Source organism: Triplophysa dalaica, chromosome 8 (genome assembly GCF_015846415.1).
Source record: "Triplophysa dalaica isolate WHDGS20190420 chromosome 8, ASM1584641v1, whole genome shotgun sequence".
NCBI classification, from domain to species: domain Eukaryota; kingdom Metazoa; phylum Chordata; class Actinopteri; order Cypriniformes; family Nemacheilidae; genus Triplophysa; species Triplophysa dalaica.
The window spans coordinates 18,705,985-18,724,733 of NC_079549.1; the positions used below are offsets into that span (position 1 = coordinate 18,705,985).

Here is an 18,749-nt window from a genome sequence, read left to right on the forward strand (position 1 = left end):
TGCTCAGTCAGTCCTGAAAAGGACTTTTAGAAAAAATCTCTAACACCTCCGGAACCGCCGAGACGCCCAGGGGAAGGTCGCTGCAGAAAGGGACGATCCGCTGTAACACGTCGTAGCACCAGCGTGTAGTTGTAGAGGATTGAATCCTGAGTTGTACTCATGAGCGATGGCTCTGAAGAACAAAAGGTAAGTGAATGCTGCACGCCGGCCTCCTTTTATACCGGATTTCCGGGGGCGGAGCCCGGCATGCAAATTGCATTCGCCAAATTTCATTGGCCTTTTCTATAGTAGTCAGAGTTGATTGGTTCTCAAGGGCGAACCCCATCTGTCGTTCTCGACACAACGTCGAGAGACCGACAGAAAGGGAACCACGAATGATGTCATTCGGAATGGAAACTGTTATTATATTGCAGCACTGTCGGATTTGATGAGGATAATGTGATAGAAAAGGAAGAGAAAAGCTTTGGTAAGGAACTCATTTTGACCGGGAGTCATTCTTAATTTGCTAAAGTGCTCTGTTTCTGCATTGCATCTCTTGTGATGAGAGAAGTGCCACTTTCTGTAAAAATACCGCTGAGTGTGGATATAGTTTTGTATGACTGTGCCACAGGGGGAAAGCTGTTGGGTTGAAATTTTTGTAAAATAAAATTCACTAAACAGTCGTAGCCTTTCATGCATATTATTTTAGAGCAAAAATATTTACTATATTCAAAAGTAATATTCTCAAATCGTCTATTAAACACTAATCACTATCTGCTGTAATATAGGGCTGTATTTAAAGGGATAGTTGACCTTAAAAAGGAAAATCTTTCATTATTTTCTCAACCTCATGTCATTCCAAACCTGTAACACTTTGGTTGGTAACCAAACATATGAAAGTTGGTAACCAAACAACACTGGCCCCCTTTGACTTCCATTGTATGTACACACAATTACCCAGACATTTCTCAAAATGTTTTCTTTTGTGATACATAGAAGAAAGAGTCATGTACGGGTATTGAACAACAAGGGTGAATAAATTAATCCAGATTTTTTATTTTTGGGTGAACTATTCCACATTTATCCCTTTTTACTATGTAAAACACTCATATCAAAAATCGCACCTTATTCACAAAAGTCAATTATTTGCCTAGAGCTATTGCCAGTTGTTCTCTTCTTGAATTTTATTTAGGGGAAATGTTTGTGTGTTTGCTATTATTCACTGAAGCACTGAATGATAGAAAAGAGCATTCACTTTCAACCTTTTCGAGTTTACTTCAAAGGCAACGGCATTTATTACAAAGGGAAATCTTTTTATACCGTACACCTGGTTGGGAAAAATACTTGCCTCGAACAGTTGGAAACCTCAATCGTTGGACCCTCGCATATTTTTCCCCCGCAGCGAGGAGGTGGGCTGTCGCATGCCCGCGATCGGCAAAGGCACGTACTGGTACCTTCGCCGTCATCGTGGCTACATGGTTGCCATGGAGCCCAGGGCCCATACGCACCATCTGTGGTTTGGTTCCTCAGCTGGAATAAATGAGAAATTGTTTGTGAATTTGAAGGTTGGATGCTTACGGAATATCGTTCCTAAAAAATAATGACCGCAAAACAGCTGCCACAATGATGTCATCGATCATGCGGCATAGCACCTTACACGCACCAGAGATTTCAAAGCTGACTGGGAGTCTGACTGAGAGCTATCGAGACAATCAAAATGAATCATGTATGGAGCAGTGAGCATGGTGAACTCTTACCGGGCATGCGGTGATGTTCTGGAACCACTGGCTCATGTTGGAGCTGTCTTCTATAGTGGTGCAGCGTCGCTGCTTGCGGTCCCAACCACAGTATGGGTCCCTGGCTTCCAAACACATCCTAAAACAGAAAGAGACAGAAACAAATATGAGGGGTTTAGGTTTAAAACTTTTTTTTAATTCCTTGTGGCAGATAAAGGTGCAGACATTACAAAAATCTGCAAAAAAAGGGGCTCAATGAGGTGTAATTTAATGTAAACCCATTTATGGAGCTAAACACCAAGTGCCGTTTCGAGGGCACAGGAATTTGGGGTGGTATGTTAGTAAGCAGCAGCAGCCTCGCAACCTTCCCGTCAGCTTGAAAGCCTTGTTTTTTGGCACAAGCGCATCGGTTTGTTTGAGCAGCCCTCTGGCGTTCCAGCCTCGAGGTTGTGGAAACACACAGAGTGTTGATACAGCGCAGAGTGCCAAAGCGGAATCCTGCCGAGGAGAGAGCTCGCGCTGAGTGCTAAAGCACTCCAATGCTAAAAGCACGTCAGAAACATTCAGAAGAGAGTGAAACATTGTTCTCTTTGCATTCTTCTTGTGGATGTGACGGGACGGATCTCAGAAAAAGTGAAAATTGTCATCTAATATTATTAACGAACATGTATTATCAAAAATGTATCATTTAAGAACCATAAAACACAAAAAATAAGTTTGCACAACTTCTTTTCTCAATGTTTATACTTTTTGAATTAAATAGACAGTAGTAGGCAAACAATTTTTGCCAAGATTAGAGAATTGTGGAAACATTGTCGAGTTCCATACTAGGGGACCCAACCAATGATGATAATGAGACAAACAAAATACTATAAAACAGTTATTATCATGCATTATCGTGCACCATATTACCAGTATGAAAAAACATCATATAAATTATCACTTATTTAAGCAAATGTTTCCAATACACATAATTTTGATAACCAACAATATTCCTATTTTAAACTTGTAAAATGCTGGGTCAAATATGGTGGGCCAAATATTATTCTTTTACTGGGTTAAAATAACCAGAAAGATGGGTTTGTCTCTTTTTGACCCAACGTTGGGCACGTTACAGCACTCATGTAAAAAAATATCTGTATTTGGTTCACTCACACTTTGTAGTATCTTCAACAAAATCATGCATGACAGATATAACAGGGGTTCTCAAACTTTTTGACTCCCCCCATGCACCATCTCTCCCACTCACAAAAACATTTCTAGGCAAAAAAATATAAGAGCTTGACATAAACATGAAAAGTGTTAGGCTGATCCATTATAAAAATGGAATCATAATTCAGTTTTTTAGAATGTATTTAAATGCTAATTTTATCTAATTTTAAAATGTTACTCATTTTGGTTCCCCCATCGATGTCAGCTGGGGCCCCCTTGAGGGCCCCGGCCCCCCTGTCGAGAACCACCGAGTTAATAAGTTTTAAAAAAAGCAGACGTAGTAAATCTGTAAAACATCATATGATATGCAAGAGTAAGCTCAAACTTAACAGCTAAAGCCTGTTTCACACATCCCGTGACTGCGGTGCAAAAGTGAAGCGTCAGTGTAGCTGGAAAGCAGGCACACACGGAAATTTCACACCGACAGCTCTTTACAGAAAGTGTTTTGTGGGTCACCACATTAAGCATTTTTTAACCACCGCCATTTATTATGAACTGGAAATTTAGGCCACTGAAAACTATTACAAACTTGATTGTTTTTTAATGAAATCTCAAATAGGAGTTGCTATTATTTTATTCAAAACCCAATCCCTAAATGCAAGCAATAGTGTAAATCGCCATTTTTATTGGCTGAAATACAACAGAAACGTTTAATGTTATTTAGAGTTATCGCATTGCATAATGGTTGCCACATTGTACATTCAAATGACTCGAACCAATTAAAAGCATGTGAGACAGGAAAGAATAATAATAACTTCCTTGTGTAAATCTAAGGGCCAATTACCCCCAGTCACCGGGGGCAGAAACACAAGCCCCGGGGCCAGTGACCTGCGTTCACTACCCATTTAAACAAAAACTTTTGCTGTGATTTCATTAATTACAGTGGAAAGATTTACTCCCGTGAACCGAAGGCAGTAAAAGTCAGTCGTCCATGTAATCTCTTAAGACTATGAAAATGTGGCAGCGCGGAAGGAATGCTGATTTGACACGTTGCTTGGCGTTCGGCAGCAGCCTGTTTTCCTGATGAGCTCAGGAGACAAGAACACAACCCCGAGGCACTGCCAGGACCCGACTGCTCCCAAAGCTGTGCCAGCTGACCTACTGAGAAAAAACTCAATTAAGCACCTCCTAAAGGAGCTTTTTTTAAACTGTGTTCCGCAACTCGGTCCGTAGAGAGATATTTCCGCAAACTGAAAGCTGACCGCCGTCTCGGAAACAAAAAGACAACCGCAGCAGAAATACTCCGCAGTCTGGCATTCTACCCAACCATAAAGCTCACCTACTTTAAAAATAGACTGTTGGAAAAAAAACAAGTGCACTTGTAGGCCAGTTCAGGTTGCATCTTAATTCAAGGTACTATATTGAGAGAGAGCGAGCTACAGCAAAAACAAACCGACACTAATCACACTGCTTTATAATTTAACATGGTTTCCGTACAGCGTACAAGATCAGGAGCAAAGCCACAAAACATGGCTTGTTAAAATTTAAGTAGTGCAGAGAATGAACACACAAACAATGGGGCAAAGCAACGGACAGAGCACAATAAATCTTTCTCGTTTCTCATTGGTTTAATGGATGTTTTAAAGTCACTGGAAGAGCTGCAAAAATGTCTTTTTTATAGGCCTTTAAAAGACGGACAAAAGCAAAAAGTTATTATCATCCATTTAATAGCAATTCATGACCTTTTCGTCGTAAACAAGGGCCAATGATTGGTTTTTATAGAAGCACGGTGAACATAATGCTCCGAATCAATAAAACTGCCGACGTTCAGTGTGTGTTTAGAACACGATTACAATCCATTAAACTCTCACTATTTTACAAATAATTAACATTTTACTCCATTGTTCGACGTGAAATGGTGCAGAACAAAGATCAAGGCAAAAATCCATTGGTGATATGACCCCTTTAATTCTCTGTGAGAAAGGACAGAGTCATAAATTTCAGCTAGAGGAAATTTCTGCACAAACCCACAGTTGACAGCTGCGCTCAGACAGAGATAAGACGGTCAGTCAGATCCTTTAATGGCTTCATCTCAAGAGAAGAAGAAGAAAAGATGCTATTTGTCAGAAGTTCAGGACAGCGTAGTTGGAGACATATTGCCTGTCTTAATCAAGAATGGGAGAAAGCGCGTGAGAAAAATGGCTTCAATTTTGGGGCTCCGCCAGTGGAGAGTCAGTTAAAAGCCAGAAGTAATAAATGCTCTCACCTTCTGATTACTTTCCAACCCCTTCGCTGTTCTATCTGCAGCTCCTCCAGAAGCACAAGAGCTGGGCGATGTGCTAAAACAAGTGGTGAGCTCTAGAACTCTGTTTTTTAGCACCCTGTTGACAAGCTGGCGGCAACGAGGACCGTAAATTGTTTGTGTCAGACTGGGCCTCTGAAATAAGAGCTCCAAACTGACCGGCTATAAGGGCTCAGCCACAGGTAATGGTGTAAAACTCTTTAGAATCTGTATTTATTGCTACATCACCAAGGCCAGTGGAATTTAATGACGTCATTTTACTACATGGACTTGTGAGACATAAAGTTAAGTGACCTGTTCAAGTAAAAAATGAATTATAATATTAAATTATATACTGTAATATTATGAATTATATCTTAACATCATATATGATATAAATATATATTAAATGATTTAGTTAGCATTTTAAATCATAATAATAATAATAATAATAATAACAAATAAATTATGAAAAAAAATGCTAAAGAAATAGTGCTTTAGTATGTTCAAAAGATTACTGAAATGATTCTCCATAAAAATATTTAAAGCTGAAAGTGTAAGTTTAAATGTTTGAAATTACTTTTGTGCCAAAAAATATATATATTTTGAAATAGATGGCTTGAACAAAATAATAAAGAAAACAACAGCCAATAAGAGTCGATAATAAATGGAAAATTCTGTTTATATAATTTTCAAACTTCAGGGCATAGGGTTTGAAGACTCTAGAATATGAGATAAGTTTTGTATATATTTTATTTTTATTTTATGCCTTTAGAAAAATTGAACTAATTCCAAAGTATTGATAAGTTTACTATTATTCTAAAATGTATAAAAAATAAAATAAATTAAGAATGAGTTAATGTTTTCAAACTTTTGAACAGCGTACAGTTTTGGGAAATTGGTTATCGTACGGTTATACTGATTTAAATTGTATAGAATAAAATAGAACGGAACAAAATAAATGATTTACATACTTAGCATAATTCAATGATTAAAGTAATCAAAGTTACAAAAAGGTAAACAAATAAAGCAAATATGATGTAAAAGTCAATGCCATCTTCCGTAACTCTCATTTTGATTGGTAAATAAAGCACTTCTGTAGACATGAGAAAATGGAACTAATGAGATTGGCCACATCATAAATGAAATGTTGTAAAAACATATTTGTGTTTTTTCAAGCAAAGGAATGTTTACTGTATGCTCAGCCTACTACAGTGAAACACATTACAACCTCAAACCCACATTCATCAAAGCATTCCAACACATCATCTCAACCTTTAAACATCACAATAATATACATCATCACTAGCTGTGCCACACTTGCTTAAAAGTTTCTAATGAGCCATAAAAGACCTGATTTTAATATACTGCCAACAAACATGTGGATTTGTTAATCTCCAGCAGTATCTTCATCCTACACACTCACATCTTGGCCCTGTGCTGCTGCTGGAAGTCTCTGTCAAGTGTCATTAGGAAAGAAAGTGTTACCTAGTCCATTCCTACATCAATGTCCACATTCATTTCTTCTTTGATCCCGAATCAGTGTGTCTCAGGGGTGCTAAGGTGGTCTGAAGTTTATTGATCTGGCCGGCCGTTTGATCCATTTAGCACCGTCAAACAATCAGTCGGCTGATCAGAGTAAATTAGTTTCTTACAGAAGAGGCGAGAGGTTAAGGTCCCTGAACGTTAGCAGGAAACAAGAGTTTGAGGGATCAAACTCAATTAACACAACAAGAGTCACCAACAAGGTGAACAATTTACATTGAGCCCTCAATAAACATTTCTCAGAGGAGAATACTTGGGAGACTTTGTTTTTGTTCCTTTTTAGCCAGAAATGGGAAAAGATGTAAAGCACAGAAACCGTGAATAAAAGAAGAATGATTTTGAAGTAATTGTATGTTGAAACTGCCATTGTTATCTTTGTGTTGTTTACATTGATTTGATTTGTTTCCTCTAGACAACGGTAGACTAGAATTTGTCTCGCACAGCACAGATGTGACCTTGCACACCTTATTTACATTAGTTACATAGAAACCTTTTCTTTAGATTGCTTTGCTTGAAAACAATTTCTTAAACAAAGTAAATGTATCAGTAACTAGAAGAGTTCACCTTTCCTGTCAGAAACATGAAAAGTATGGGGCTAAAAATGGCTTATTTTTCTCAGATTTAACATCAATAGCTGTCAAAATTTTTATATGTAAAATTTACATATAGATTTAAAGTTGCTGCAAGCACTGTTTTCGGAAGAAAACACATAAAATGTACTTAATGCCTGACTAAAAAAATGTGTCTTGAGAAATCACACCCGTCTGTGTGATAACCCTTACACTTTTTTGTCCAGTCAGGAAGGGCTAAATTGCTTACATCATCTGTAATATTTTGATCATGGTTTATAAAGATTTAGGTATAAAATATTTAAACATTAAAAATATATATATATGTAAAATTTAGATTTAAAGTTGCTGCAGGCACTGTTTTCGGAAGAAAATGCATATGAAACGCATCACATTAAAATATAAAAAAAATCGTACAATTCTATTTTAAAATAAATTTAACCAAAAAAGTTTTAGGATAAATACGAAAGAGAAATCAAGGGTGTAAAAAAAATAAAGCTAACAGACTGCCCCCATAAGAAACTATAAATCACAGATCAGATCTCTGTTATATCTCAGTTTTTACTTTTATCAGATGAAATGGAGTGCAAATGAAAGCTTTCGCTTAAATCTCATCTGCGTTCAAGATATTTCTTTGAGAAAAGAGCCAGAAATCTCACAAATGTCTCCATTATAGTTTCAGAAGAGAAACTGAGCTCAGAATTGCCAAGTCTGCAAACTAAAGTCAATATTGTTAAAGAATTCATTCTGAAGTCAAACGTTTCTCTTCAAATTTAGCCAAAGCAAAATTATTTTATCTACATAATATAACATCATTTTTGCAGCTACAAACTCTTAACATATTTTATCTCTATAAGTAGTCTATATTTTTATTTTAAGAAAAGCATTTGAGATTTATATTTATATGAACAGTGTGATTGTTCTGTCCTGCTTTAAATAGGGCACTTCCGCTCCATCTCACCCACACCTCATTTAGTATGCAACACCCTCAAAGCTCTTCAACACCGGCCTTTCGTGCATGCACGTATGCGAGAAAGACTGTAGCTGCCAAATCAAAGCGCTGACTAGTCACCTGCACGCACTCAAATATGTTTGAAGAATAATTCACTTGAGACGTCACCCTTTCTCTTTTCTTTGAACCCTCCTGCCTTGCTTTATGTATATTTCATTCATCCACATGCACAATCGGCATTTCACCTACAAGGACGGGGCGCCGAGAGCGGACACAGAACCCTATTTGTCCCTCTGGCAAATTGAGCCTGACTGTTGTCCCCACCCTACGCGTGGAGCGGAAAGTTGATGGAAAGCCTTGATAAAATACACAAGGATTGTGAGAAGGCGCTCTATTCTTACTTGTCCAGTCACCCGTGAGGAGGAATTTCTTTCTCAATGACAGATCAAGGGTATAATTCTGCAGAGGTGGGTAAGAGGAGCTCTTTCCAAAGTGAAAGGGCCCATTCACGCACCTCTGTCATCCAACACCTACAGTCTAATGAGAAAGCATATTGTCTTTTGAATCTGAAATGTGCGTTTGTGAAGCTAGTTTGAATGCAGATGTCAACTATGAAGTAAATAGCGCAGGACAACTTTTTTTACAAATCTAAGCTTTTGTGAAACGTTTCGTTTTTCAGAGCATATAAACAATGTAGATGTATTAAAACTTTTCCTTTTTATCGCTCCAATCCACTGAAAAAGTACAGCAGCAGCATAAGATTGGAACAAGGTTGACTAAATAAGACAGAAGTTCTTTTTTGGGTGCGAACTGTTCCTTTAAAGATGAAATACGGTACTCACAGTTCTGTTTTGTAGCTGGAACATCTTGCCAGCGGGATCTTTTGCACTCTGTCATTCAGGCCCACAAAAAGAGTCCTGTCGCCATGGAGAATTTGAAGGCTCAGGATTGGCTCTCGTACACCAGGAGGGAAGAGTTGCATCTCCTCCAAGTAACAACCTTGCAGGGTCTTGTTTGTGGTTGCCAGTGCCTTAAGAATAGTTCCGTATTCTGATAAAGTCAAAACAGAAGGCGAAGTATAATAACGCGAGGCTGCATGAATAATGTTATTTATACAAGGTTTTAGGAAGGACTATACAGCAAGAGAAAATCTTTCAGAGAAATGACTGAATCATAATAACAGTCTTATGCAATATTCTAAAGACTATAATACAAGCACGAGTTTTCTATATCAAAAGAGAAAACATGAATGGGTTATGGATGTGACGAAAAACAACATTTGAGAGATAACACAATTTGTAGGATTTTTGTGAATTAAAATGAACAAAACAGAAGCTATGATCCCCAACAAATGGAGAAGGGACAGCACTTTATAAAACATAAAATAGTAATTTATTTCTCTTTTATGTGCTCCTTTATGAGGAATATGGATCGTAATGGATGTGATAACTCTTTTAATTGACTATGGAAACTACGCTTTATAATCACAAAAAATGCTTTAAAAACTTTAAGAGAGACTTCACATGGATACTTAAACCAAAAAAATATGGACGCCTGACCTATCAGTATGGTGAAAGCCTTGGGTAGAACTGATCTTAAAGGGATAGTTCAGCCAAAGACTCAAGGGGAGTCTATGGTGTCCACCTGTCTAAGAGTTCCTAAAGCATATAATTCCAAAAAGTGGCTCCTGGCGACATGTTGACGTTTCGTGAAGCAAATCATTTGATATTTTCATAAAACTGAACGTCATTTTTAATACTATTAGCCATAATGTGCAGCCTCTGCACACAATCGCAATCTTCTTTTTGTAGTATTTGGTGGCGGATGGCATACCGGCGTCTGGTATGTTTAGCGCCACCTGCAGAGAGGGAGTGTTGAGGCTGTACAGTATGGCTAATATTAATAAAAATGACCGTCAAATTTATGAAATATTGGAGTTTTTGGCTGAACAATCCCTTTAAGGTTGACTTTCAAATTTCTCCAGTTACCTGTGCCTATGTACATGACATGGTGCAAAGTGTCCTGCCCCTGTACGATGTCAACAACCAACTTGGAGAACCGCACATCATCCTGCCAGACCAGCGGGTCCACGGAAACAGGCTGAACCACGTCATTCATGAGGAAGAGGCGCTGGGCGTCCTGCAGACTGCGTTCAGTTAGTCCCTCATTGGGCCCTTCTTCATCAATGGTCCCACACTGTCAAAAAGTTAAAAAAAGAATAACTGGTGTCAAGGACAACAGAGCAATGCAAATATAAATCCAGAAAAACATCTGACAAATAAAAACTATCAACTGTGAATTTCGGTGGATGCCGAAACATCCAGCTGCTATCGAGGAATGAATCTCACAGTGCTAGACTGATTGCCTGAATTTATATGTTGAATGTTTTAGACACACACAGAGAATAAAATATGAAAGATAATGGGTATATAGCGCACCTGGAAGTTTGGGATGGGGTTTGGGGTGGGCAGCCAGGTGGAGCGAGGGTTCTCCTGGGAGCGGAAGGGTCCGTTGAAAGCCTGCGTGATCGCACTGAGGTTGAATGCGCAAACTGCAGAGGCAGCAATGCTGTTCCTGCAGGAAACACAGAAAAAAACATAGATTGTTGATTTGAATATTTATAGTGATAAAAAATACATAGTAATAATAATATAGTTTATAATGAATATCATTGAATTAATTGTATTATTTATAAATTTTAGTTTAAATAGGTATTATTATTCAAAGGTTGTGAGACACTTAAAATAACTGCATTATTGTTGAATAACAATATAATGTATGTCAAGCTCTAATACAATGACAGAATATGTTTACAGTTTTGTGTAAACTCTTTCTCAAAGACGGACCACACACTCCACATACTGTATCTTGCTCACATGTTGCAATAACCACCTGAAAGACTGCAAACACAGTTTGCCTTTTGACTAAGAAAAGCCTACATGGATAAGACAAAAATACAAGTTTTGAATCGGCTCAGCCAAGCGGATCTTCTCAGCTTCATCTGGCACCAATTATTCTCAAATACACCGAAAGTTAATTCACTCCACCGAATGTGAGTGACAGGTGGCCCGAAGACAATCCTAGACCAAAGTAAGCTGTCAGCAGGGGAGATGAGAAGCTCTGCGGCGGATGGACTGGATGGTTCTTCTTGTTACAAGAGTTTTGAACGGATGACTGTGCAGATTCAGAGCGCTGTTGGTAGGATGTAGTTTAGTTCTGTTACCCTGAGAAATGTCCCCTGAGCAACCTGTGTGCCAGTTCATATTCCTGCAAGTGAACCACACTAACAAGCCCCTTGACATGCACAGTATAGCTCTCAGTAGAAGCGAGAAAGGCGAATGACCAATGTCACTAAAAGTGGCTAAAACGAACTATAAATAGCAATGCAAGTTCTTATGTTCCTAGAGCTCGGTTAGTAGATCAATGTGAAGGTCGTGGGTTTGATTCACACACACATGATCAAATAAACATATACCTTTAATGCACGATAAGACATTTTGGATCAAAGCGTTTGCAAAATACATATATGGAAACTAAATCAATACAACTAACATGACAGTAACTCACGTCGTTTCAAAACATAGCAGCTTTTCTATACAGATGCAGTCATGCAGCATTACGTCGCAAGTTACCGAAAACAGCCGGTGGTCATTCGAAGCCAGCTGACAGAATCATATATTCAAATCAAACAGTTATCGTGGGTAGCACGTAAATGAGCAGCAATAACTGTGGCAGTAAAGCAGAAGCCACAGACAGATGGGCTCACAGGCAGAGCTCCAGGAGAGAGTTCTCACCATGCCAGACTCTGCTGTCTGGCTCAGGGTCTAACTGAAGTCCCTGAGACGGTTCAAGCCTGGTTATGCGGTTCTACCCTGGGGATCTCATATGAAAGCTTCAACACGGAAAGTTAGCATGCTAAGAGAGAGAGCGAGAGGCTGTTGGCCATGCACCTCAAAAAGCTTGTAGAGAGATGAAACGCAGTGTATGAAGAAAGCGGTCAGCCCTCGAGAACACATGAGCTTGTTGTATCCCAATCAGAACTGATTCTGACATATGATTGGCCTGTCATAGCAACTTTTTATTACAAGACTTCAAAACTCTGTATGAGGTTACAGGTTCGGAGATAGAAAGAAAAAAGCTCTGTTTCAAAACCAAGCGTCAACAGCTACAAACTAAAACAGCATTTTTTATTTCTCCTTAAAAACAGATTTTAACTCAAAACTAAGTTATTTTATAGATGAATACCCACTCATCTCCCTCAGGTATGTATAAAAACTATCTAAGGCAACATGGTTTTGCTTTTGGAACAGCTTTTGCGGTAGGCAGCTCAAAAGGTTTTGGAACAGAACTCATTTCTCCCAAAAGACGGAGGAGCACAACATTTCCTCTCAGCCTTAGTCAAACCATGTTGTGTTTAAAGCCTCAGGACTGTAAACAGAACTGTTGACAAGAACACGTTTGCCTTGCGCTGTTGGCCCTGTTCTGCTGTGAAACGGACAGAAAAAGACGGAGAGAACAGCAGGTAGGATACGTCTTCTCTTGCTATAATAAGGTAGGAGGAATTACAGCTTCAGGGCTTAAAAAACAGATTACTTTTACTGTATTGATTTAAAGCTGAGCAGGTAAACCTGGGTCACAGTGATTCAGATCTTCACTCCATGAATAGTAGACAAGGTCCTGCTAAAAGTACAAGCGTAAATGAACTCAGTGTGAAAATAGTTTTTGGTGATATGTTGATATGGGAATGGGGGTTATTGTGATATTATAAATATACTCTTTGGATCACACATAGATATTACAATTAATTTTCTGAATTTGTATTTCCAAGTTATTAAAAATAAAGAGTTTTGAGGAAGATAGGTTGGCCCCCACAAAGCCCTGATCTCAACATCGGTCTTGGTCTGGGGCAACATTGCGCAATTGAGACAGCCTGAATTCATAAAAGAACTGTGACAAATTCTCCAAGATTCCTAAAAAAATTTCCTGCCAAATTCTTTGAAAAGTGTGTTTAGGAGAAATGGTGCTGGTTTAAAGGAACAGTACGCTCGCCAAATATCCATTAACGTTATGCTTTTGCAATAAGTGATCATTTTGCAAAAATTTAAGGCATTATTTTAAAAATGATTTTCAGCAAGTGTTTAAGGCATCTGAATGTAGTGTAAATGCAAAACATCAGCAGAGATGACAGTGCCGTTTAAAGCATGGATTCTCAACCAATTTAACTCCTAGGTCACCCATTGTTCTCAACAATATTCAAAGCCCCCCCTGCTCACAAAAACTCCCCAATAAAATATTTGAGAGCTTAACATTAACAGGAAAAATATTAAGTATTATCATTTTTTCGTATGGATTTCAAAGCTATTTTTTTCTAATTTTAGAATACTGCTCATCTTGAGCCCCCCTTGTGGGCCTCGGCCCCCCTGTTGAGAACCATTCGTGTAAAGTATACAATAACAACAGAATTTGGGCCCGTAACACAGTCACCTACTGTACGCAATCCCATGACATGCATGATATAACACACAACATATGGGCATGAAGTCTTCTCGCTGTGAAAGCAGATGACTATAGAGCTGTCCAAGCAACATATACAGTAGATCACGTGATTAATAAAATGAAGTCATGTTGGGTTGTGGTGACAGGACACACAATGTGGAAATTAACATAGGGTCCTTTAAGGTCATCCAAGACGACCTTTATGTTGATTTAGATGAAACTAGGAAAAAGAGAATACCTGTATCGCAGCAAAAAAAAAAGCAAAACAACAAGGAGCCGATTCAGCATCCCTCCACTGCAGAGACACAGTCAGGAGTAGCAAAAACATTTTCCTGTATCGTATGTACAGTGTTAAGTATATACAGTTGTATATTTTAGCGTATTTTATGTGCCAATTATAAAAACTCGAAACTAGTAAGATATACAGTACATGACAGTATATTTTTGTGCGTGATTTCATTTAGCAAGGATTTTTCTGTTTCATCTATAGACCATATGAAACCTGCTTTAATTTATGATACATTTTCATAAAACGCTTTAAAAAATATGATATCTTTGTAAAGAAGTTTTTAACCACAATAAGTTAACGCTGGTCCAGAAGCACTTCCGTCATTTAATGTTATTCTAAAATCGGATGTATAAAGTATCTTATAAATAATCGTTGAACATTTTGTTACTGTAATGAAAGTTCGGTTGGATTTTAAAAAACACAATATCTTCGACATGTGCACTTTCCTCAAGAGTGAGCCGTGGTAAATAAGTGACTTTTGTCACATTTTTACACTGCAGTATATTAAAGTGTATTCAGATTGCAGGACCCCCACACTTTCATGTGCAAGAAATAAGCATAAAAATAAACCTTGAGTTCAGATTGTTGCTACAGGGGACAAAAACTCATTTCAAGGTGGATTTTGTCTCGTTGCATCACGCAGAGCAAAGTGATGTGCTCGGTTGTTATTCTGTATTTGTCGTAATTCAGGCATGCATGCTCAAGATAGACGTGCTCATTCACACTGGCGGATCTGTTTTCCAGAGAGGTTGTCTGCTACCCTATGAACTGCCAAAAAGCCAATTTCACAGAAACGAGAGCGATAACAATTCCTTAAAAAAGTTAATTAAAAAAGAACAAATATTTTTCAAATACAGTCTTTGCATTAAATAGGCCTTAATAAAAATATAACTTTTATCAAACGAAAGGGTGTTTAAAAATAACATTCCTAAACACTATGGTAAAATCACTACACGGCGCAGCCTGTCACGTTTTATTGTGTTCATAAAATAGTGACAACAGCAATGATAACAGGAACACCTTCATACCCACTGAAATAATACCCCAACTCAATTCCTAAACACTTCACTAAAACTACAACCAACTTTCAGATATTTCTGCCAGCTCTCCTCATTCTCAACCCCATTCCCACACCGCCCTGCCAGTTCCGCAGCCCCAAACCCTTGGGAGGATTGCTTAAGGTGTTCAATTCACGACAGCCAGATGGAGACGCCGTTATTTTGATTGCATTACCATATTCTGTTCCTACTGGGGCAGTGAGTGAAAGGGGACAAAACAAAGACAATAAAGAAACAGTAAAAATGAGGGTGACTGAGAGAGAGCGAAAAATATAGGGAATGAGAGCAAAGTGATGTGCTCAAATTATGTACTACAATACACATGCTATTCAAAACTTAGTTTACAGTATGCATATTTAGGAACGTGCAAAGGAATCCTCAGATGATATGAATTCAAATTTGTGGCATACAGATGTTGCACACTACATAGATCCCAATAAATCTATTATACGCTGTATTTTAGCAGGGCTTGGGCTTCCCAAACAAAACCAAATTCTGTTTACAGTAGACTATACTGTAAAACTCTTGGGTTATAACTTACACATTGGTGGTAAAGATGCCATAAATGAGGTCCTGTTCAGGCAGGTAAAAGGTGCTCTGCAGCTCATTGTAGTAAAAAGGGATCTCTCCCGACCGTGAGCAGTTTAGCCGAGCTTTTGTAAAGGTGGTCCAAGTGTCCTCCAGCAAGAAACGTCCTCCTATGTCGTTCTTGCAAACCCGAGCCACCCGTGAGTACACCGTTTTGCCGCAGTCATGCTCCACGGCATTCTCCCTCAAGAAGAAGAAGGTGAAAAGACCCACGTCGTATGCCGAGATGAAGTGAGGTTCTGAAGGACAACAAAAACAAGAATGCATGGTAAAAGACATTTAAAATAGGCGCATCTTTGGTGGGCTGTTGGTTGCAAAGAGCATCAAAAAGTCGATTACATTCCAAACGGCTTAAATTCCGACTTTAGATCCCCAGCCATTTGGCCTGTGTCCTATTTTTATTTCCTTTAGGAAGGCCTAGAACGGTGGGAAAAGCGTATTTGTATGCGACGTGCAGAAATTGTTCTGTATAAACAAAGCTGTCCCCGTTGGTCCAGGTGGCATTGGTCAGGATTCCATTACTCAGAGTTAATATCACACACTCTAAATAATATCCTCCCCCCAAGGCCTGTTTTTCCCCAGCCGAAGCGTGCGTGCTGTAGATATTCACCTGTAAATAGCAATGACCGCAATCTCTGCTGGGGCTATCACAGCAGTTTAAGAAAATGAGATTACTGTTGGGCTGTGAAGCACACGAGAGGCATCAGGACATTACTGCTTTTTGATTCAATTTTAAACGCTAATACATAATCTTAGTGGGTACAAGTCTCAAAAAAGCAGTCTAGGGAAAACTCAGCATGCATTAGAAATGATGATGCATCTGCAGGAACTAATGTACGTATCTGTATGCATAAGGTGCAAAAGTTAAATGTCTTCTTTTTTTCTGGCACTGTGACTGTCATAAGTAATAAAATAGATAGGACAATATTATGAGACCATTCCAAATTTTCATTCGATCAGCATTTCTAGATGAACTGTGGCCATTCGAATCCAGTGTCTGTTGAATTTGAACTAAATCATATTTTCAGGATCCAACAGCAATGTGAAAGGACAGCATGAGAAGACACACGGAAACTGCAATAAAAATTGAGATTGTTGTATTGGTTAAAAGTGAATGTAAAAATATTTTGTAAAAATATATATTTTTTGAATATAATCCAATTTTCATTTTCTGAAAATAAATGCAAATAGGAACAATTAGAAATTTGGGGGAAATATTGTTAGTAGTTCACAGAATGAAATAGAAATGATTTTTTACCCAGAGCTCGATTTGAGGGGGGATTCGATGGGATGGTATCTGACAGAAAGCCTCCCCTCTGGGATGGCTATGTTAGCCATCCCACTTAAATTATTAAAATAAACATTTTATAATGTAAATCCTCTGTAAGTCATCAAATATTTAACCACACCGTCCCCCTGAATTTTTTTAACAATTCGACCACTGATTTTACCTAAATACATCTTTAAAATATTTGATTCAGAAAACTGAAAATACTTTTGAAATAGTCTCTTAATTTATATATGTATTAGAATTGCATTTGCATTGATTTGTTTGGAAATAAATACATAAATGCACCATAAAAACAAAATATTGTGCTATATGATTTATTTTGAAACTATACCAATAGCTTTGTGTAAGGAGCAGACCAAAACGTTTTTTGGGTAGGGTTAATAATGATCAAATAATGAATTTATCAGATTGCAGAGACATCACAACTGCAGTTTCAGACAGAATATGGTGGATATGGTCAGAGAGACATACTGAATACTAATGCTGGCGTTAGTATAACAGTAATTATATCTCAGGGCAAAATGCATGAATTAATCAAGTCGTTTTGACTAAGCTGGGATGGGCAGTGTGCGCGTGTTGGTTTGCGAAGGACTTACAGTAACATGACAAATAGGATTTTTTTTTCCGGCTGAAAGTAAACACTACCTCATTCCCAGACTGCCAGGGTCAATGTGTGTGTGTGTGTACTGTAAACATGTTTAGATGCTGACCACAGTCAGTGAAAAGCAGAAAATTTAATTCCAAAGGAGAGAGATGTGCTAATATCAAAACTGTTTGCAAATGATGACATCTCTCATTGAAACAGAGCAGTGCTCCATAGTATATCTCATTTCAGGTCTGACCTCACACAAGCTAAAGTAAAAAAACATCCAGTCAGCGCTTGGCAGGAAAGGTACAATAAGGTCCAGATGGATTTCATTCTGAACCCCTGAGGTTCATGCCGTTCCTCCCTGCACTCCACGGGAGCAGCCTTGAGACTACAAATACGTTTTTGATTCACAGATCATTTCCACGGAGTCCGCATCCCTCAGCATCCAGCTAACACGAATGCCTAAATTTCAGTGGCTTTTCTCAGGTCAGGCTGACAGAAGGTGCACTCAGGGGAAAAAAGTTGTTCACCCTATGTCAATACAAACTTGTATGACTTTCTTTCTTCTGCAGAACACAAAAGAGGGTATTTTGAAGAACGTTGGTAGCTGAACAACACTGGCTCCCCATTGATTTCCATTGTATGGACACAAAACCAGAGACATTTCTCGAAATATCTTCTTTTGTGTTCGACAGAAGAAATAGTCATACACTGGTTTTTAAGGACAGGTGAATAAATTCCTTGAATATGGAATAAGGAATATGAATTCGTTTTTGTGTATCTAGCTTCCTTTGGCTGTGGTTGAATTCACATAAGTTCACTATTAGCGTTCTCCCACACAGGTGTGAATCTGCAGTGAACGTGTGGAGTCCGACTGAGTGACATGAAGCATTGCAGCAGCAATTTCACCCTCTCTCTGCCATAAGGAATAATTACACTGCTGGAAGCCTGTGCGTTCGTCCACTCCGCTCAACCCAAGCCCACACTTACACCAGTATAACCTCTCTAACTCCATCCCCTCTCAATGCGCTTTACCCTCTACCTCAACTACTCTCACACCTCCTCAGTGAAGCATCACTGTGTGAATCACAGCTCCGGCAACACAAGTGTCTTCATATTCTGTTTCTACTGGTGTCCGAATTAATATTCCAGAGCAAACTGTTAGCAGATGGGAGATTACTGAAACCTTTATTAATTTTTCAGTAACTCTGCTGAGTATAGTGT

General features: G+C 38.5%; 1 protein-coding gene across 7 annotated transcripts in view; it reads right to left on the reverse strand.

Annotated features, from left to right (window-relative positions):
* sema5ba (sema domain, seven thrombospondin repeats (type 1 and type 1-like), transmembrane domain (TM) and short cytoplasmic domain, (semaphorin) 5Ba) overlaps positions 1 to 18,749 on the reverse strand; it is a 131,581-nt gene that overhangs the window by 26,139 nt on the left and 86,693 nt on the right. For all 7 annotated transcript variants that reach the window (XM_056754515.1, XM_056754518.1, XM_056754519.1 and 4 more), the window contains 6 exons: positions 15,599 to 15,884; positions 10,653 to 10,788; positions 10,203 to 10,410; positions 9,057 to 9,264; positions 1,737 to 1,854; positions 1,328 to 1,509 (listed from right to left, as the gene is read on the reverse strand). In XM_056754515.1, the coding sequence (XP_056610493.1) occupies positions 1,328 to 1,509; positions 1,737 to 1,854; positions 9,057 to 9,264; positions 10,203 to 10,410; positions 10,653 to 10,788; positions 15,599 to 15,884 (1,138 nt within the window). The remainder of the gene's footprint in view (positions 1 to 1,327; positions 1,510 to 1,736; positions 1,855 to 9,056; positions 9,265 to 10,202; positions 10,411 to 10,652; positions 10,789 to 15,598; positions 15,885 to 18,749) is intronic.